Here is a 21,931-nt window from a genome sequence, read left to right as displayed (position 1 = left end):
CCGACGGCCCTGCAGACCGTGGAGGCTCTTTTCACCCATGTCTTCCGGCACTACAGGGTGCCGGAGGACATTGTATCTGACTGGGGCCCTCAGTTCACGTCTCGGGTCTGGAAGGCCTTTATGGGCCGATTGGGGGTCTCGGTCAGCCTCACCTCCGGGTTCCACCCCGAAGCTAATGGGCAGGTGGAGCGTGTGAACCAAGACCTGGGGAGGTTCCTGCGGTCCTATTGCCAGGACCGGCCGGGGGAGTGGTCGGAGTTCCTGCCCTGGGCAGAGTATGCCCAGAATTCGCTCCGCCACTCCTCCACTTCCTTGACCCCTTTCCAGTGCGTCCTAGGGTACCAGCCGGTCTTGGCACCCTGGCAGAGCCAGCCCGAGACCGGGGCTCCGGCGGTGGACGACTGGTTCCGGTGCGCCGAGGACACCTGGTCCGTAGCTCATCGGCACATCCGGCGCGCCGGGGCTCGCCAGAAGTCCGCTGCCGACCGCCGGCGTAGCGACGTCCCGGTCTACACAGTGGCCGACCGGGTCTGGCTCTCGACCCGGAACCTCCCTCTCCGCCTGCCCTGCCGGAAACTGGGCCCGCGGTTTGTGGGGCCGTTCAAAGTCCTGAGGAGAGTGAACGAGGTAACCTATAAGTTACAACTTCCCCCTGATTACAGGATTAATGCCTCGTTCCATGTGTCTCTCCTCAGGCCGGAGGTGGCGGGTCCCCTCCAGCGATCTGAGGTGCGGGAGGTTCCTCCGCCCCCTCTGGACATTGAGGGGGGCCCGGCGTATTCGGTCCGTTCCGTCCTCGACTCGAGGCGCCGGGGTGGGGGCCTGCACTACCTGGTGGAGTGGGAGGGGTACGGCCCGGAGGAGAGTTGCTGGGTGCCGGCGGTGGATGTTCTTGATCCGGAGCTCCTCGCCGACTTCCATCGTCGGCGCCCTGATCGTCCTGCGCGGCGTCCCCCGGGTCGGCCCCGGGGCCGGCGGGGGCGCGCTGCCGGAGCCGCGCATCCGAGGGGGGGGGGTACTGTAACAAGGACACGCGCCACCCCTCGGCGTGGTGTTCGGCGCACGTCATCGCCGGCCTTCTAGCCACGCCGCTCCTCCTCCCACGGCACTGTCCTGTCTTGTTATTGCACACACCTGGTGTCCATTCCCTCATTAGATCGCATATATAAGTTCCTGTGTTTCTGGCTGTCTTTGTGTGGTATTGTTCTATGTGCGGTGTTAACATTTGTGTAAGCTGTCTGCACGCTTGTTTTGCGCCTGTGCGCTCTGAGTTTTTTACGTGTGCCCTTTTGAGTGAAGAATATAGAGATTGAAAATACCTCCCTGCGTTGGCTCCTTATTTCACGCACCTCGACTACACCGGTTACAGTAGTTTCATTTGGAAAGTATAGTTTTAAGGGACTATATATAAAAATTGCTGGCTAGATGGTCTAATACATTTTGTATTTTGGTGTTATGGCCAAAAACATTGACACAGGACGTTAGCTAATGTTATTGTTATTGATGTTAACTCCATTTTAAATACAACATTGTAATTATTGTATAAAATATTACAATTAACTTTTTATTTTTTATTCAGTAACTGTCTTTTTGACATGAGTGGGTGGGGTCGACTATTTGACTATTGTACAAAAGCTGAGGAATTATTATTGTGAAAATATTTGTCATGCACATCCCTACTTTAAAGGTGTAGGGCAACAGTTGTTAAATATATGAATCTTATGGTATCTAGTAAGGCAACTGTCATTTTACATACTCCACACTTCCAACTTCTTCCTGTGGGTAGAGCCTGGAGGAAACAATGACCCATTGTTTTCAAGATTCCACTTGAATGAGTTGCATCATTCTTTCATATCAGACTATCTTGGGTTTGACCAAGAGTTACAGACAGTTGTGTTGTTGTATGCAATGCGTAAGTTTCTCTGAACTTTAGGGTGGATTATGAATGTGTGATTAAATTGTTCTAGTCAAGAAGTACAGAGACAATCCAATTCCAAGTTAAGAAATCATGCTCCCCACTGGTCAAGTCCTAACTTGAGATGAGCACATATAGGCTGTTCTTTTTTGAACAGGACAGATGCCAGCAAACTTTTTGTTTCAAATGTTTTATTGTGACACTTCAGAACAGAAAAAACTGTGCCACCAAAGGACACAGCGCAACTTCTAACAGACATATATGACAACAAAAAAAACAAGATCAACAAAACTAGTGTATCAAACATAGAATGATTAAAAAATGAAATGAAGAACGAAACCAGTAGTCAGGACAAACAGCCAAAAAAAACAAAGAATGTGCTTCGGGTGTTGTGCTGTTACATGAGTAGGCAAGACTTATTACTTGAGCAGCATCCTCCATATCCACCCACTTAATTTTCTTCCTGTGGCTCTTTTAAACTCTTGCTTGTGCCTGCAGTTCATTCCTATTAATGTAATGACAGAGGACAATTCTGAACTAACCTGTCAAACACCCTCCACTATTGACTGAAATGGGCACAAAGGAATATGATGTCGGTCCACTGTATCTATAAGAACGCTTCATCTGGTACTTAATAACCCTGTGTTGACACCACAAGACAGAAGACAAATTTATTCCAGTGAGGGTTGCTCGGCGGAACTCAGTTGGCAGGGTGTAATACTTGTAACACCAGGGTCGTTGATTCAATTACCACGAATGGCCAGGCTGAAACAGTCTAAAAATGTATGTACTCACAACTGTGGGTCTGCTAAATGATGTAAATCTTAAGTAATTGAAAAAAGTCATGAATGCATACAGTTTAAAAGTCAAATGAAAGGAACTTCAGAGAAAGGAACAGTAACATAATAGTAACATTATGTCTCATATTGCAAACAATTTCAAGTGTGGCATATAAACACAGATAACTGAGAGCTAAGCATGTTGAATTGAAATTGTGTGGGTGTTTTACTCATGATACACTCGTTGAATATATGCAGGAGGATAAGAAAACAACAGTAATTATTGAGTCAAACAGTGCAGGTGAGCTTTAGCCACACTATACCTGATATGAGAACATTATATATGTGCATTATCAGAAAAGGGTGACTTTTTACAATGCATTGAATACAATGAATTGCCACCAAAATCTCTGAACTCCATTCATTTTTTCACATTTTACAGTTTAATTAGTAAAATGTGAAGAAACAGGGGATAGCTGTTTGATTTGTATCCCCTGTTCAGTAGAAGAAACGGGATACAAATTAACAACAAAATAACTTTCATTCACTTTAATTTTTTAAGGTAAAAATAAAAGTTAATCAGCCATATGAAAGTGGCAGTGGGACTAGGTTCTATGGGGCCAGGAAATCAAAATATCTTCAGAAGAGTACATGCCTTTGCAGTCGGTCTTACAACATCAGGGTATTATTAACAACAGTCCTTTAGGAATGAAAAAAAAGAACCTAAGTACACCACGGCAGTTTAACAATTCAAGTTTAAAGAAAAACATTTTGGTTTGGAAGTTAGCTGCAAAGCATATACAGTTCAACCCTTATTGTGTCCAAAGTGTTGTTTCATGTTGACCAGTGGCTCTTTTAGGTCAAAGCTGAAATATTAAGGTCCATTATAGGTCACTAGTTGCTGGACAGAGGAGCCCATACTTGACAAAATGTTTGCCTGGTAGGAGAATTCTCATTATGGTATTGTGCTTTCTGTTTGGCCACTGCAACATGTTAATCCAGAAAAACGTGTATTATCTTGCCCTGGAGGACGGCTCTCTAAATTAAACAACTCAATTCACCAGTAAAAGTGTATATCAAATCGACTGTGTTTATTTAGGGACAAGCTATGTGGAGCTGCTCAGTGTTGCAACCTAGTTTCTCCAATGACAGGTTCCACCAATATTTACTTAGCCAGCAAAACATCCACCAATACAACCATGCTAGTGTTGCAGATACATCTAATTATTTTCCATGTCACAGGGGCCTCCAGAGTGGCACAGTGGGCTAAGGACCTGCCTCGAAGGGCTGATGCCTCACAGCCTGGGTTTGAGCAGGGGTCCCATAAGGGTCATACGCATTGGCCCAAGACTGTTTGGTTTAGGGGACGCGTTCTCATCATTCTCATCCAGCAACTAGAGTTTTTTTTATTTCCTGTTTAAGCAATAATAAGAAACAGTGCGACACATTTGTGGAATGCATTCCAAGATTTTTGACTCTCTTGAGCACAATGAGAGAGGCTGCAATGACACAAGGACTTTCCTACAAAATGGATGGCATGACATTTGGTGAAATATGGGAAGATCTCGCCATGTATCACGAGATCTTGGCCAGCAACCTCCTTCCCTCAGTAAAAGCATTGAAGATGGGTCGTGGCTGGGTCTTCCAGAATGACAACATCCCGAAACACACAGCCAGGGCAACTAAGGAGTGGCTCCGTAAGAAGCATCTCAAGGTCCTGGAGTGGCCTAGCCAGTCTCCAGACCTGAACCCAATACAAAATCTTTGGAGGGAGCTGAAAGTCTGTATTGCCCAGCGACAGCCCCAAAACCTGAAGGATCTGGAGAAGGTCTGTATGGAAGAGTGGGCCAAAATTCCTGCTGCAGTGTCCAAACCTGGTCAAGAACTACAGGAAACATATGATCTCTGTAATTGCAAACAAAGGTTTCTGTACCAAATATTAAGTTCTGCTTTTCTGATCAAATACTTATGTCATGCAATAAAATGCAAATTAATTACTTAAAAATCATACAATGTGATTTTCTGGATTTCTGTTTTAGATTCCGTCACTCACAGCTGAAGAGTACATGACAGACTTCTACATGCTTTGTAAGTGGGAAAACCTGCAAAATCGGCAGTGTATCAAATACTTGTACTCCCCACTGTATTTACCGCCAAACTGGAAGTGTAGCTGCTATGACTGGTTGCCAGAATGCATACCAATCTTTACTACTCGGGATACTGTGATGATTGCACATTTTCATTTTTAGTTTCTGAACCATTTTTCCTTAGGCTTTAAGTTTCATGTAAAGTCATATCTTGTCCAAATAATAACCAGAGTGTAGTCTGTAAGCCTATAACTGCAGTACAATTGCTGGACAAAAAGTTTCCAAGTTCTCCAACTGTGTTTTGATTGCCTGAAAACTGTCTCGTTACCATGGTAACATCTCAGCAGATCGCTTTTTCATATGAATAATATCTTATATGAGGCAACCGTTCGGCTCCAAGCATAATGGAACGTTCAAGAAATGTAAGAGAGTTGAGTTGTGCCCCTTTCTCCAAATGTTCAAATACAAATACACAACACACGAGTCTCATTCCGTGAGTCTGCTGCCTGCTGTGCACTGACTTGTCAGCTTATTGTGTTCCCCACACTTTCAAATAATTCTTACTTTCCTTAAATTGTTTGCCAGAAGGTAAACACGGGCAGTTACGTGATTTCTGACATAAACATGCATTTATTGTAAGGCAACGTTCATGTCCTTTCTGTACAGATAGCATGTGTATTACGTTGTTATTGTATTAATAGCAATAGATAAAAACACTGACCTATTTATATTTTATTAGGCTACTATGCAAGCAAGGAGACTAGACCAATAAGTGCAATGTCTAACATAGGGTTTTCGATAGTTAATCATTATCATGATAGAAATCTCCACTCCACCAAATGATAAGAATTGGCATCTTTATTTTTAATTTGCGGTCGTTAAAGTTGAGGCGGAGCCAAAGTAGACAATAATCTAAGACGGACTTCATTTTCACTTCTCCGACTCTAACATTCTCTCCATACATCAAGCAACCACAAACTGGTTCGGCAGGGGTGGGTGATAAAGCCACGCAGCAAGCTCTTTTCTAAGACTCGAGTCTGGACCAGGAATGCGATACAATCCTTGTTTGGAATACGTTTCGAGAGAAGGACTAAGAACTAGCAACACCCTAAAATGAAACTATGGACGGATTAGGTTCAGGAAGAATCTCAAATGTGCCGTAAAGTGAGTTGTTAGACTTTTTCACGAAACATATGGGATTATTTATGGCACAGCTAATAATAATCCACACGCTTTTTTGAAAAACGTTCGTGGATTCTGTTTTCGGAGAGATTGTGTCACAAATATGTTTTTGTTTAGCAGAAAAACGTAATAATTCCAGAATTTATCCGCTTTTGATAATAGGTTTTGTAAGTTGTTTTAGAATTTATATTTTCCGTTGCATCGTGCATTATATGTAACTTTGAAGTACAACATTTCCTTCGATTTATTTTCATGGCAGGCTAAATATAAACTCACAAATGGAAAAGGAATTGAATGTTGAGCTAGGGGGAGGAGCCACACCCTAAAACTTTTTACCCTGAGGGAAATATCCCCCATCCCAACCACCTTTCTACTTTTTTCGGGTTGGGTGATACAGGAACATGCAATCAAAAATAATTGGTGACATTGCATTTCGTATAAATAAGCAGTATTTATCATAGCTTATAAACCTGCACAAATCTACAAACCCTCTCCTCAGACTGTCTCTTAGGAATCAGTATGGCACACCGCTCTCAGTGTTCCTCTGCCGGGGATGACCCCATGGACCCCAACTACCTGCCTCCCCACTACCGCGAGGAGTACCGGCTGGCCATTGACGCACTTGTGGAGGATGACGTTGAGGGCTATTATGAATTTCTCCAGCATGCAGATATGGTTGACTTTCTTTCCAATCAGGAAATTGAGCACATTAGGCGCACAGTGCAAGTTCCATACCAATATAGTCAGCCTGACCTCCCATATGTGCAGTCTGTGGCAGATGGCTCTTCGGACACTTACTGGCCAGTCCACTCTGACTTGGATGTACCCGGTCTTGACCTTGGCTGGCCCCAACAACATCATGTCATAGGCCCCACTGAGGTCACCACACTGGTTAACCCGTCTGAGACAGATATGCCCAGTATCAAGGAGCAGGCTCGTCGACTTATCAAGAATGCTCAACAAGTATGTTTGTCAAATCTATATTGTATTAACACTGATACTGTTGGACAATATGATGTGTAACAGAAATGATCTTAAATAGCTAAACAGTACACACAGAATAACTGCAACAGCATGTGTATATGTTACTCAGCTGTTATTCTGTCTGATCGTGCTTTGTAATGTCATCTGCAGGTGATCGCTGTGGTAATGGACATATTTACTGATGTGGACATCTTCTCTGATATTCTGGATGCTGCCATGCGACATGTTGCTGTATATATCATATTAGATGAACATAATTCACACGACTTCGTTTCTATGGCATCCAACTGCCGAGTCAATCTCAAGAACATTGATGTGAGTAAAACTTGATGCAGTATATTATATTTATATGCTGGAGTTTCATCACATTGACATTAAAAATTAATTTGTGGGTTTATTGTCCCTCATAACATTTTGTTCTGAAAGTTGGTGGTTGTTAATTAATGGTGGGTAGTTACTCTGAAGTGCTATGCTGCCACCTAGGGAAATTACCTTGTTGATTAAATCGTGTCAGCTGAGATATTGTCTGTTAGACTTGTGGGCTATGGAAATGTTTTTAACTCGGAGCGAGAGTAAAACTGGTGTATTCTACCTAGTAGATCATAGCATTTACCTAGTTTTACAGATCAGTCTCTGGTCAAAGGGCTAGAATTACAGCAGGCATCATTCTGAAACTAGGCTAGGAAAATTTATAGTTCAGCCTCTCATCCGTGAGCATGAACATCCTCAGCCTCTTAATTTGTGCTAATTCAGTAAATAATAACAATTCAATTTAGTTTCATATTTATATTGAACCAATTCCATATTTATTTGAGTCTTGCTAGACCTTAAAAACATAATGATATTATCTTGCAGTGCATGCGTGTTAGGACTGTGTCAGGTGTCACCTATCGCTGTCGATCTGGGAAATCCTTCAAGGGTCAGATGATGGATCGCTTTTTGCTGACAGACTGCAGGGCAGTCCTGAGTGGAAACTACAGGTGAGGGCTAAGTAATTAAGAATGAGATGCAAAGTGTTTCTCAAGCATTATGCAGTAAATTATGATCTAAAAATCTCAAAAGTTTGTATACCCCTGGAGAATAGGTAATATATGTACCATTTGTAAAGAAAACATGAGCAGGCCAAACAAGTGTCTTTTATTTCTTATGGGATTCACATTCAACTGTAGGTCATAACAGAATGGCACAATCATAAAACAAAACATGGCAACAAGGGAAAAAATGAACTCACCCCTGTTCAAAAGTCTGCATACCCTTAGTTCTTAATACTGTATATTGCCCTGTTTAGCATCAATGACAGCTTGGAGTCTTTTGTAATAGTTGTCTATGAGGCCCCGAATTCCTGCAGGTGGTATAGCTGCCCATTCGTCTTGGTAAAATGCCTCCAGTTCATGCAGTCTTTGGTCGTCTTGCATGAACCGCACGTTTGAGATCTCCCCAGAGTGGCTCGATGTTTTTAAGGTCAGGAGACTGTGATGGCCACTCCAGAACCCTTTTCTGCTGTAACCACTAGGGGGTCAATTTGGCCTTGTGCTTAGGGTCATTGTCGTGCTGGAAAATCCAAGAGCGTCCCATGCGCAGCTTTCATGCAGAAGAATGCGTATTGTCTTCCAGTATTTTTTTGATAACATGCTGCATTCATCTGGCTATCAATTTTCACAAGATTCCCCGTGCCTTTACAGCTCACACACTCCCAAAACCTCAGTGAGCCATGTTTCACAGTGGTGATGATATTCTGTTCACTATAGGCCTTGTTGACCCCTCTAATTTTTGTTAAAGTATTGTCATATTGTGATCCTTGCAACAACCACACTGTCTTTTTCCAGAGCAGCCTGTATTTCTCCTGAGGTTACCTGCAGGTTTTTCTTTGTATCCCGAACAATTCTTCTGGCAGTTTTGGCTGAAATCTTTCTTGGTCTACCTGAACTAGGCTTGGTATCTTCTTAATAAGTGATTGAACAGTACTGACTGACATTTGCAAGGCTTTGGATATCCACATGACAGCCAATAAACCCATTGACTCTTTATACACAGACAGTAATTGCAATTTAAAAAGCCACCTTTAATTGCCATTTTTACCTGTGTGTGTCACCTTGTTTGTCTGTAACAAGGCCAAACATTCAAGGTTATGTAAACTTTTGATCAGGGCCATTTGGGTGATTTCTGCTATCATGATTTCAAAAGGAGCCAAACAGCTATGTGATATTAAATGGCTTCATATGATCACTATCCTTAATAGAGGACTTTTTGTTTTTCATGATCAATCATATTTTCAAAATCAATGGCAAAATTTCACTATTTCTTACAGGGTATGCAAACTTATAAGCACAACTGTACTTTCTCTTTCACCTACTGTATGTATTAACGATTATTGTTGCAATGTAACTGAGTAATTGCGTTTTAATTGTACAGTCCCATATGGGTGTCACACCCACAACTTTGGTTTCTTAAGCACTGTCCCAGTGAATTGGTGACAGGCTCAGTGAATAGGTTGAATAATCAGCTGCCCATCACTGCCACAAACATACTGACAAAATGTAGTTGGTGTTAATTTACTGCTTGTGGTAAACAAAATATAGTCAGACTACACAAAATCTACTTAATTTGACCTACTTATGTGTACAGTATGTTTACTTGCAGATTTAGGGAGTCATGGATCACAACGGATTTAGAAAAAACATGTTTACAAAAAAACTGTAATTCGTTACGTTACCAACTAATATATTATAAGAATAGATGTGCGAAATAATTTTAGTTTTAAAAACATAGTTATTTGAACCAAAACAACAATTGTGCGCCTCAGTTGTTGTGTGTGTGATCATCATGCGTGCTAAGGTGGGTGCGCATAACCAAATTAGTGATCGATGAAGCGCAAGTTTAATTTTCTACAATTATGTAGGCCTATCTACAATAATATTTGCTGACACATATAAAATGTGAGTAAATGTACTATCGACGCATCTTTCTCAAAACAGTGATAGGTGATAGGCCTACCTGGTGTTATATCTTTTTCAAGGTTCAAGAATTATTTGTCAAATGCACCGAACATAATTGTTTAGAAGATTAGGCAACTATTTGTTAGATAGCTGTAACATGGCACTGCCTTCAAGATAAAACATTATATGGGATTTATCACGATATATGAGGAGAAAAGATGTTGGAAAGCACTCTGCCAAAGGATGATGATTTGCATTTGATGCAGCCACCTCAAATTCATTCATGCAGGTAGGCCATGTGATTCTGCTCGCTTTGCATCTCAGAAAAGTGTGTTCATTGGTTGTCGTTGACTGCTGACGACATTGACATTAAGCTAAGAGTGCAGGTGTAAGATCACAGTTTATTTATTTGCATTTTGCTGATCCATTGCTGATGGGCCTAATAATAGCATGCAACGTTCGTGCGGGTAAAATTTGTTTGCGGGTGTTCAAGATTGCAAACGTGCATTTGCGTGCCTGGGCTTTCTGCAACGTTTTGACAATTTTGGTGGTTGTGGAGCAAAACATCAGACTACTGCAGATTTTGTGTATGCACGAAAAGCTACGGATATCTTGATTTTTATATACAATAATGTCTATACCCTTTTTGAGAAATTGCCGTTTATTTTTCAACTATGTTTGGAAGCAATTAAAAACATGAATAAAACACAAATATCAGAATAGGCTAACACATGCTTAGATTTTGGGTTTTGTTCAGATAAAAAGTCAGATTCTGGAAGATCGAGGGTTACTGGATTAATTGGAATGACTGAATATCTGACAGACCTTTAGCGTGTAATGTAGAGATATAGCCTAATCATATTGAAGTAGAAAGCAATGGTTTAGAAATCCTTTCCAAAGGCACTGTACATAACCCAAAAGGTAAAACGCAAATTCTGTTTTTAGCCAGCTATGTAAACTCTAACATTGCTTGATCACGCAAAACGTGTTCACTTGGTTGTAGGCTATTCCTATTTGTTTTCTTATGCCTCTTACTAAAAGTAATCGGATTACATTACTGAGTTTGAGTAATCAAGAAGTTACATTACTGATTACAAATGTGGACAGGTAACTTGTAACTGTAATGGATAACATTTAAAAAGTAACCTACCCAACCCTGCTCACTTGTATGCATGAGTGGTGTCTTATAGATTCATTTACAGTCGTTTACTGCAAGTGCACATTCATATTCATTCTTTCATCTGGATAATATTTACATCTGTCTTGACGTATAGAGTTTTGCTATTACAATTGTACAATGTTTAAAATAGCTTTCTACAGTCAGGAGGTGTCAACATGTGGCTAACCTGTTATTATCTGTAAAGAAGATTTACTCTGTTTTTAATTAAGATCCTAAAATCAGTCCAGTGTAGGGAATATTGCAGAGATGTGCTAACCTACAATGGATATAAAAAGTCTACACACCCCTGTTAAAATTCCAGGTTCTTGTGATGTAAAAGAATGAGACAAAGATAAATCCTGTCAGAACTTTTTCTGCCTTTAATGTGACCTATAACGTGAACAATTCAATTAAAAAACAAACTGAAATTTTTGAGGGAAAAAATGAATAAAAATCACAATAATCTGGTTGCATAAGTGTGCACACCCTTAAACTAATACTTTGTTGAAGCACCTTTTGATTTTATTACAGCACTCAGTCTTTTTGGGTAGGAGTCTATTAGCATGGCACATCTTGACGTGGCAATATTTGCCCACTCTTCTTTGCAAAAGTGCTCCAAATCTGTCAGATTGCGAGGACATCTCCTGTGCACAGCCCTCTTCAGATCACCCCACAGATGTTCAATTGGATTCTGGTCTGGGCTGTGGCTGGGCCATTCCAAAATGTTAATCTTCTTCTGGTGAATGTGGATTTGGATGTGTGCTTTGGGTCGTTGTCTTGCTGAAAGGTGAAATTCCTCTTCATCTTCAGCTTTCTAACGGATGCCTGAAAGTTTTGTGCCAAAATTGCCTGGTATTTGGAACTGTTCATAATTCCCTCCACCCTGACTAAGGCCCTGGTTCCAGCTGAAGAAAAACAGCCCTAAAGCATGATTCTGCCACCACCATCCTTCACTGTGAGTATGGCGTTCTTTGGGTAATGTGCAGTGTTGTTTTTGGCACCAAACATACCTTTGGAATTATGGCCAAAAAGTTAAACCTTGGTTTCATGAGACAATAACACATTTTCCCACGTGCTTTTGGGGGACTTGATATTTGTTTTTGCAAACTTCAGTCAGGCTTGGTTTGTTTTTCTTTGTAAGAAAAGGCTTCCGTCTTGCCATCCTACCCCATAGCCCATTCATAAGAAGCACACCACCAGTACTTGCCAGAAATCTCTGCAGTTCCTTTAATGTTGCTGCAGGCCTCTTGGAAGCCTCCCTTGCCAGTTTTCTTCTCGTCTTTTCATCAATTTTGGAGGGACGTCCAGTTCTTGGTAATGTCTCTGTTGTCCCATATTTTCTCCACTTGATGATTACTGTCTTCACTGTGTTCCATGGTATAGCCAATGCTTTGGAAAAATTTTTTACTCTTCTCCTGACTCCTGACTAGAACAGCTGAACTTTATTCGTGATTAATCAGAGACACTTTAAATGATGTTAGGTGTGTAATGACTTCTATTTAACATGAGTTTGAATGTGATTGGTTAACACAGCCACATCCCCAGTTTTCATTCTTCTCATTCTTTTACATCACAAAAACCTGGCATTTTCAACCCACTCATCACATCAACCGTTTAAATTCCTCACAGGGAGCTAAAGCACATACGTAAAAAGGTTAATGCTGCAAAATGTTCTCTACATCACATGCCAGAATGTGTTGAATTGCAGGAAAGGAACTCTTCAACTTAAATATTTTCACTTTGAGGGGGCTCTAACATGTTTTGCAGTAAGGTAGGGTGCCCGCATTCAAATCTTGTCTAGGGATAGTTATACAGTAGCCTCAATCTTTGCTTCAACATGTTTTTCAAATAAAATTTTAATCTCTTTTCGCAGCTTCATGTGGTCTTTTGAGAAGATTCACCGTTGCATGGCTCACCTTTTCCTTGGACAGCTTGTGACTACTTTTGATGAGGAGTTCCGGATACTGTTTGCACAGTCGGAACCTTTGATACCTGAAAATGTTCATGGTCCAGTGCCATACTGCAATAGTGGATTCGACAGCCAATACATCACAGATCAAACAACATTGTTTAGAGATCCCAGAAAGCTCCTACCCCTAGACAGCTCCCGTCCTGTAGAATGGGCTCAACGTTCCTTGGACAACCAAAGGGATATGGTTCAGAAGATGATGCCCCTTGGAAGGCGTGAGCCCATCTATCGGTCATCAGATCATCTTCCGCAAGATATATACAGTGACAAGTACTCCTCCCAGCAACTTAGAATACTGCCGCATTCTTTTACTGAGCAAGGTCTCCCAATGATCCTGCCTAACACAAAGGAGCTTACTGGCTCTAAAAGGCACAGTTATGCAGGAGGCCCTTTGGCCAGACACTCTGCCTCTCAGTTAATGCAGCACCAAGATGTGCACAGCTTTGAGAGGAGTTTGGCAAAGCAGAGCAGAAAAATGCAGAGGGAACAACATTACTATCAGAGACCAGGGCCAGAGCCAGGTCATGATCAATTCAGGGGCCATGGATACCATCCGATGGATCTGTATTCTGAGTCTGGCTACCCGTATGGAATAGAGATAGTGCCACCAGACAACTATGACCCTGTACTAAACTACTTGTCATCATCCAAACTGGCTGTTGAGATTGGACATGGCTCAGACAATCTATCACATTCACAAGACATTCCCTTTGCTCAGTCAAACTCCAGAAGACATAGTGTGGGACAGCCTTATGTTTGTCAGACGTCCCCGACACAACATAACGTTTGTGAACACAAACTGTTTGTTGTTGGTTCTGATGAGGACCGTAAAACTAAGGATCCCAGTGCAAAGCAAGGGATGCGAGATTGGAGGATCAGCTCATTCCTCAGTGCCTGTGATGATGCAGAAGATGGCATTCAACAGCCTTTGGTAAACGACCCCTTTGAAGAGCCCCTGAATCCCTCAGAAGCAAAACCTTTTGCTCCACTGGTATCACATTCCAGGTTTAAAGCCAAAGAGTTTACCAAGACTCCTGAGTTCAGGTTAAGCCAACCCAAACACCCAGCACCAGATATTATTGTTAGCATGGCAACAGATGCCAGAACAACACCAACCACACCTTCAGAGTCGTCATCAATCACTGAAGGTGACAAATCAGAAGAAATTGAGGTAAAAGAGGCCAAACGAGAAGAATCGTTCCGTAGAAAGTTAAATCCTGTTATTCAAAGGACTTCAAAGCTAAGATCTTCACTAATCTTTAGCTCACAACTAGAACAGAATAACTCAGAGGATCTGAACCTTCCCTCAGGCCAGCATTGTGAAGAAACCACTGAGGAAGATGACCAATCAAGATTATCCTTGACCACTCAGATTTTTGGAAAACGGAGATCCTTTAGAGAACCTTTTGCATGGAGTTTCACTAAATCAGGGAAGATTGACAATTCAACAAAAGACTCTTTGAAATCACAAGACACCATTACTGATTCAGGTGATAAGGAAATGCTACATAATCTTCTTGTCAGTACTGACTTGGTTTCCTCAAAGGAACTACCTAAACCTGCTGATGAAAAACAAACCAAAACTACACCATCTTCTCATCCATCCAGACCTGCTAAAATTGAGCAACCAAAACCAGCATTTCTAGAACAATCTTCATTGAGCAATACATCTTTTATAGATATGAATGATCCAGCCATTCGGTTAATATTTTTTAAAGAATTGGCTGCAAAACGAAAAGCTGAAAAGGCTTCAGAGTCTGAAAGCAGCACTGGAAAAGCTTCTGTAAAACCAGACATTCCATTTGACCTGGAAATTAAGGATCCAATCACAAGGGTAGAACCTACCATTCCTGGGGTCCCAATAAATTCCGCAGATAAGTCAACCAAAAATCCAGTTACATTAAAAGGGGGAGGTCTTGAACCAGCTGATACTTCCACCGAAAAGCCAGCTCCTTCAACTGAGGCCCAACTTAATCTATTTGATACTTCAATTAAACAACCAGCAGCATCAACTGAGGCTTCACTTAATCCAGCAGGTACTTTAAACAAAAAGACAGCTCAATCAAAAGAGACTGCACTTTATCAATCAGATATTGTAATCAAAAAGAAATCTACATTAACAGAAGCCTTACCATTCTCCCAGGAGAACAAAACATCCATGACAATGTGTGACTCATTACATCTTGTCAAAGAACAGGAAGATTTTGGTATCAAACATACATTAACTTCTGATGATCTACCAACTGTCTTTACTGATACTGAAAAGATTGAGCTGAAGAACACTCAAAATGAAATTGGGTCTACAGTTACATCTGGAGATACAAGTGTAATTCTTAATCGCACATCAAAACAGCATACCTTGAATGTTGCCCCAAAGGATTTCAGTTTATATAAACTCTCCCGGAAGGAACCAAAGTCATCTGATCTCACTTCATCAAAATGTGCAGCAAAGGATACATATATCTGGCCTCCTAAGCCAACTCCAAACGAATTGAGTGTTTCTTCCAATCCACCACCAAAAGAACTAAACCCTCTTCCTAACACCACCTCAATTGAAGTAAGTGCTGCTCCAGGCCCTACAGAATCAAGTGCATCTCCTGACTCTACCCCCAAGGATTCAAGTGCATCTCCTGACTCTTCCCCCAAGGAATCAAGTACATCTCCAGACTCTATCCCCAAGGAATCAAGTACATCTCCAGACTCTATCCCCAAGGAATCAAGTACATCTCCAGACTCTATCCCCAAGGAATCAAGTACATCTCCAGACTCTATCCCCAAGGAATCAAGTACATCTCCAGACTCTATCCCCAAGGAATCAAGTACATCTCCAGACTCTATCCCCAAGGAATCAAGTATATCTCCAGACTCTATCCCCAAGGAATCAAGTACATCTCCAGACTCTATCCCCAAGGAATCAAGTACATCTCCAGACTCTATCCCCAAGGAATCAAGTACATCTCCAGACTCTATCCCCAAGGAATCAAGTACATCTCCAGACTCTATCCCCAAGGAATCAAGTACATCTCCAGACTCTATGCCCAAGGAATCAAGTACATCTCCAGACTCTGTCCCCAAGGATTCAAGTGCATCTCCAGACTCTGTCCCCAAGGATTCAAGTGCATCTCCAGACTCTATCCCCAAGAATTCAAGTGCATCTCCAGACTCTATCCCCAAGGATTCAAGTGCATCTCCAGACTCTATCCCCAAGGATTCAAGTGCATCTCCAGACTCTATTCCCAAGGAGTCAAGTGCATTTCCAGATTCTGTCCCCAAGGATTCAAGTGCATCTCCAGGCCCTATCGCAACAGAATCAATTGCATCTCCAGGCCCTATCGCAACAGAATCAAGTGCATCTCCAGGCCCTATCGCAACAGACTCAAGTGCATCTCCAGGCCCTATCGCAACAGAATCAAGTGTATCTCCAGACTCTATCCCCAATTATTCAAGTGCATCTCCAGACTCTATCCCCAAGGATTCAAGTGTATCTCCAGAATCTATCCCCAAGGATTCAAGTGCATCTCCAGACTCTATCCCCAAGGATTCAAGTGCATCTCCAGAATATATCCCCAAGGATTCAGGTGCATCTCCAGACTCTATCCCCAAGGATTCAAGTGCATCTCCAGGCCCTATCGCAACAGAATCAATTGCATCTCCAGGCCCTATCGCAACACAATCAAGTGCATCTCCAGGCCCTACCGCAACAGAATCAAGTGCATCTCCAGCCGCTATACCAATAAAATCAAGTGTATCTCCAGATGCTATCCAAACAGCATCAAGTGCATCTCCAGGCCCTACCGCAACAGAATCAAGTGCATCTCCAGCCGCTATACCAATAAAATCAAGTGTATCTCCAGATGCTATCCAAACAGCATCAAGTGAATCTCCACTAAATAACCAGTCAGAATCCAGTGCATCTCCAGACTCAACTGAATCCAAAGGCAATAGCCAAACCGAATCAAGTGTATCCCCAGGCAGTAGCCAATCAGAATCACATTCATCTCTAGGTACAATCGCAACAGAATTAAGTGCATCTCCAGGTTCTAGCCAAACTGAATCAAGTACATCTCCAGTCAGTTTCCCAACAGAATCAAGTGTACCTCCATGCCCTATCTCAACAAAATCAACTGCATCTCTAGGCCCTAGCCAACCAGAATCATGTGTACATCCAGGCTTTCTACCAACAGAATCAAGTACACCAACAGACAATAGCCAAACAGAGTCAAGTGTAACTTCAGGCCCTAACCAATCAGAATCAAGTGCATCTCCAGTTCCTCTGTTAACAGAATTAAGCGCATTGTCAATCCATGGACAAACAGATTCAAGTGAATCTCTAGGCACCATTCCAACAGAATCAAGTGCATTTCCTTGTTCTAATCCAACACAATCAATCGCATTTCCATGGCCTAGCCAAACAGAATCAATTTTTTCTCCAGGCTCTATCCCAACAGAATCAAATGCATATCCAGGCTCTATCCCAACCTCTCCTCATTATACACAAACTGATAATACCTCACTGTTTAACCCTGTGATTGTGGAATCCAACCCATCAAGCATCTCAGACCCAGCTGAATCTAATGCTTCTCATGATACTGTCCCAGGTCCATCTGTGTTTTATGATCTAAAAGAGGGAAAACCAAGTGACCATAGGAAAAATCTAAACAATGAAAGTTGTCCTGCCTCAAAGGGTGATAAGAAAGCAGGTGATCCTGAAACAATGAGCAAAACTGCTCCTGGACAGTCTTGCTCCCCTGGACCACAGAGTCCAGATGAGACCAAAGAGAATAACACCACTATAAAACCAGAAAGCAAAACGCCACCAGCAAAGCAAGCTAAAGTAAGCCAGGCACACTACCATTCATCTACTGCCAATGTTCTCTCTAGCAGCAACCTAAGAGATGACACAAAGCTCCTTTTAGAACAGATCTCGGCTAACAGCCAGAGCAGGACAGAACTCATTAAAGAATCTGCTGTCACTGATGATGCCAAGCAGGATCAGGTTGACCGGGGTGTTAGTAATGAGGGGGAAGCATCAGCTCGACGGCGAAGTAGAGTCATCGGAACGTCTAGAACGGCTGAAGATCGGGAGAAGCTTCTTCAGAGAATTGAGAACATGCGTAAGGAGGGGAAAGTCTACAGCCGCTTTGAGGTAAAGTACTGTACTGTGTGTAAAGAAAACAGTGTGAGAAAGTACATGCATGTCCTATTCTTGCTCTCTATCTAGTAACATAGACAAAAAAACAAGAAAGAAAAACTATGCAAGCCTAGTTTAGCCGGGCTACGAGTAGAAGTGATTGTGGTGAATTAGGGAGGGGGTTTGAAGAGCAGCAATTTATAGGCTAATACCAGCTTTGTTGTGAATGGTGGCCATTACTCTGTTGGTGTGCTAATCTGAAACATAGTATATGGAACGCTATTTGCAAATCATAAATATACATTTAATGCGTTAAATTAGAAACCCATTACTGTAGATGACTAGGTAATAGCTATGCAGTACCCTGTCTATAATGAAAGCAATGACCTTTAACTAGTTATTTTCATAATGACTTGGTTTCCGGTAACTATATTCACTTGGTCTATTAAAAAACAGTTGAACTTAAAATAGACAGAAGAGAAACTTAAACAAAAAGACTATGTATAGGCCTACTACCTATTTGTCAATCAACATAATTTTTGCTGTTGTTAGTTTTTCGCTTAGTTAACTTATTTATTCACAAAGTTCTATCAAGTGCATTAGTAAGACGAGAGAAATGTTTATTTGCCTTCACTCTTAACTGCTCTTCCTGGGTGAGAGAGCAGCATATTTCAAGAAAAAGAGTCCAACACTTCAACAGATTTATGCTATTAGACATGTCGGTTGCAGTTCCTCCATCGCAAAATAATCATTAACTGTTTTACTTTTGGCTTTATGTATAGTTGTGCTCATAACTTTGCATACCCTGGGAGGAATTGTGAAATTTTGGAATCGATTTAGAAAATATGACTGATCATGCAAAAAAAAAAGTTTGTGACTGTTAGGATAGTGATCATATGAAGCCATTTATTATCACATAGTTTTTGGGCTGCTTTTTAAATCATAATGATAACAGAAATCACCCAAATGGCCCTGAGCAAAAGTCTACATACCCTTGAATGTTTGGCCTCGTTATAGACACACAAAGTGACACATAGAGCTGAAATTGGCAATTAAAGGGGAATTTCACACACCTGTGGCTTTTTAAATTGCAAGTAGTGTCTGTGTATGAAGAGTCAATTAGTTTGTTAGCTCTCACATGGATGCCACTGAGCAGGCTAGATACTGAGCCATGGGGAGCAGAAAATAACTAAAGACATGCGCAACAAGGTAATGGAACTTTATAAAGATGGAAAGGATATTAAAAGATATCCAAACACATGCAAATGCCAGTCAATACTGTTCAATCACTTATTAAGACGTGGAAAATACAGGGATCTTTTGATATCAAGCTAAGGTCAGGTAGACTGAGAAAGATTTCAGCCAAAACTGCCAGAAGAATTGTTTTCTAGATACAAAGAAAAACCCACTGGTAACCTCAGGAGAAATACAGGCTGCTCTGGAAAAAGATGGTGTGGTTGTTTCAAGGAGCACAATACACCGATAATTGAACAAAAATGAGCTGCATGGTCAAGTTGCCAGAAAGAAGCCTTTACTGCGCCAATTCCACAAAAAAGCCTGCTTACAATATATGCCTGACATGCTTCACAGCCTCTGGCACACTGTAATTTGGAGTGACGAGACCAAAATAGAGCTTTATGGTCAGAACCATAAGCTCTATGTTTGGAAGGGGGTCAACAAGGCCTATAGTGAACAGAATACCATCCCCATTGTGAAGCATGGTGTTGGCTCACTGATGTTTTTGGGGTGTGTGAGCTCTAAAGGCACAGGGAATCTTGTGAAAATGTATGGCAAGATGAATGCAGCATGTTATCAGAAAATACTGGCAGACAGTTTGCATTCTTCTGCATGAAAGCTGCGCATGGGATGCTCTGGGACTTTCCAGCGTGACACTGACCCTAACCACAAGGCCAAGTTGACCGTCCAGTGGTTACATCAGAATAAGTTGAAAGTTCTGGAGTGACCATCAGTTTCCTGATCTTAATATCATCGTGCCACTCTGGGCAGATTTCAAATGTGCGGTTCATGCAAGATAACCAAAGACATTGCATGGTCTGGATGCTTTTTGCCTTGACGAATGGGCAACTATACCACCTGCAAGAATTCGGGGCCTCATAGACAACTATTACAAAAGACTGCACAATGTCAATGATGCTAAAAGGGGCAATACACAGTATTAAGAACTAAGGGTATGTAGAATTTTGAACAGGGGTCAGTTCTTCTTTTTCTTTGTTGCCATTTTTTGTTATATGATTGTGCCATTCTTTTATGACCTAAAGTTGAATGTGAATCCCATAAGAAATAAAAGACGTGTTTTGCCTGCTCACTCAGGTTTTCTTTACAAATGGTACATATACAGCTCTGGAAAAAATTAAGAGACCACTGCACCTTTTTCTTTCCTGTCCATAAAAGTCGAAAAGGAAGGTTTTGAGTGAGGAACAGAAGTGTTAAAATTAAAAGACCACTGCAAATTCAACACTTCTGTTCCTGACTCAAAACTTTCCTTTTCAAGTTTTTTGGAAAGGAAATAATAAGGTGCATTGGTCTCTTAATTGTTTCCGGAGCTGTATTACCAATTCTCCAAGGGTATGCAAACTTCTGAGCACAACTGTAGCTACTGAACCTCATAGCCAGTGAAGTTTTAGTTTATCCTCAACTAACTTTTTTTGAGTAACAACCCCAACACCTACATGTTTTGTAATGTTTTTATGCTATATTTTGACAGATGCCGCCTTAACCAGGGAACAGAAGGATGAGTGTGAAGAAAGACCATTGCACATTTTCCTCTAGAATTTGTCCTTTAACAAGGCTTATGTTAGTAATTTCCCAAAACTCTAAAATTACAATTTGGAGACAGCATGCTAATCAAGAGATATTATTCTCAGGTTTGTTAGATGGACTATTTATTTTCTACATTTAAAGGATTATATTTTTTGTGAACATCAATTGAAACTCAGTTTCCCAAATTGGACTGTTGTATAAGCAACCAAAGACTATATAGTGTGGACAACGAACAAATAGACAGTGGATCAACAAGGTTGGACTGAAACATCCAAACTCATCTGCTTAATGCGCAGCAAAATATGCTATATATTTGAAAAGGTTTATGTTCATTGACACCCTGGACACAGGTATTGCTGATTTTACGTATAGGTCAAGTGCTATGTTAATTTTGTCAGAACCTGGGTGATTTGTGATCTGTCTGAGAATGTATTTAACATACCAACAGCCATTTTCAAAGCCTGACACAATCACCACAAATCACCAAAGAGATTTTAATAATCAAGAACAGTGGACATATAGCTTTAAAATAGTTAATGGACCACCTTACGTCTTTAAGAGAATGCCTTTTACAGTTAGTACTTATGAGAAGTGCTAGATGAATCAAATAAATGCATGAATAAAAACATCCATACACGGTAAATGAATTACTGTATTCTGAACTTTTAAATGAATAACATATATAGAACATACAGTATCTCACAAAAGTGAGTACACCCCTCACATTTTTGTAAATATTTGAGTATATATTTTCATGTGACAACACTGAAGAAATGACACTTTGTTACAGTGTAAAGTAGTGAGTGTACAGCTTGTATAACAGTTTAATGGCTGTGTGTTGAGTTATTTTGAGGGGACAGCAAATTTAATGTCTAAACCGCAGGCAACAAAAGTGAATACACCCCTAAGTGAAAATGTACAAATTGGTCCCATTTAGCCATTTTCCCTCCCTGGTGTCATGTGACTCGTTAGTGTTACAAGGTCTCAGGTGTGAATGGGGAGCAGGTG

At 41.2% G+C, this 21,931-nt stretch overlaps 1 protein-coding gene across 1 annotated transcript; it reads left to right on the top strand.

Moving 5' to 3' along the window:
* The first annotated feature begins 5,207 nt into the window (after positions 1 to 5,207).
* On the top strand, positions 5,208 to 21,662 carry LOC105008807 (protein FAM83H). The gene is made up of 5 exons (XM_034292819.1): positions 5,208 to 5,945; positions 6,463 to 6,926; positions 7,098 to 7,262; positions 7,803 to 7,927; positions 20,868 to 21,662. Exons 2-5 carry the CDS (start codon positions 6,483 to 6,485, stop codon positions 20,896 to 20,898), a joined length of 765 nt encoding a protein of 254 aa, XP_034148710.1. The 5' UTR covers positions 5,208 to 5,945; positions 6,463 to 6,482; the 3' UTR covers positions 20,899 to 21,662.
* Positions 21,663 to 21,931: the final 269 nt, after the last annotated feature.

Source organism: Esox lucius, chromosome 6, assembly GCF_011004845.1.
Source record: "Esox lucius isolate fEsoLuc1 chromosome 6, fEsoLuc1.pri, whole genome shotgun sequence".
NCBI lineage: Eukaryota > Metazoa > Chordata > Actinopteri > Esociformes > Esocidae > Esox > Esox lucius.
This window is presented reverse-complemented; position numbering and strand designations above follow the sequence as displayed.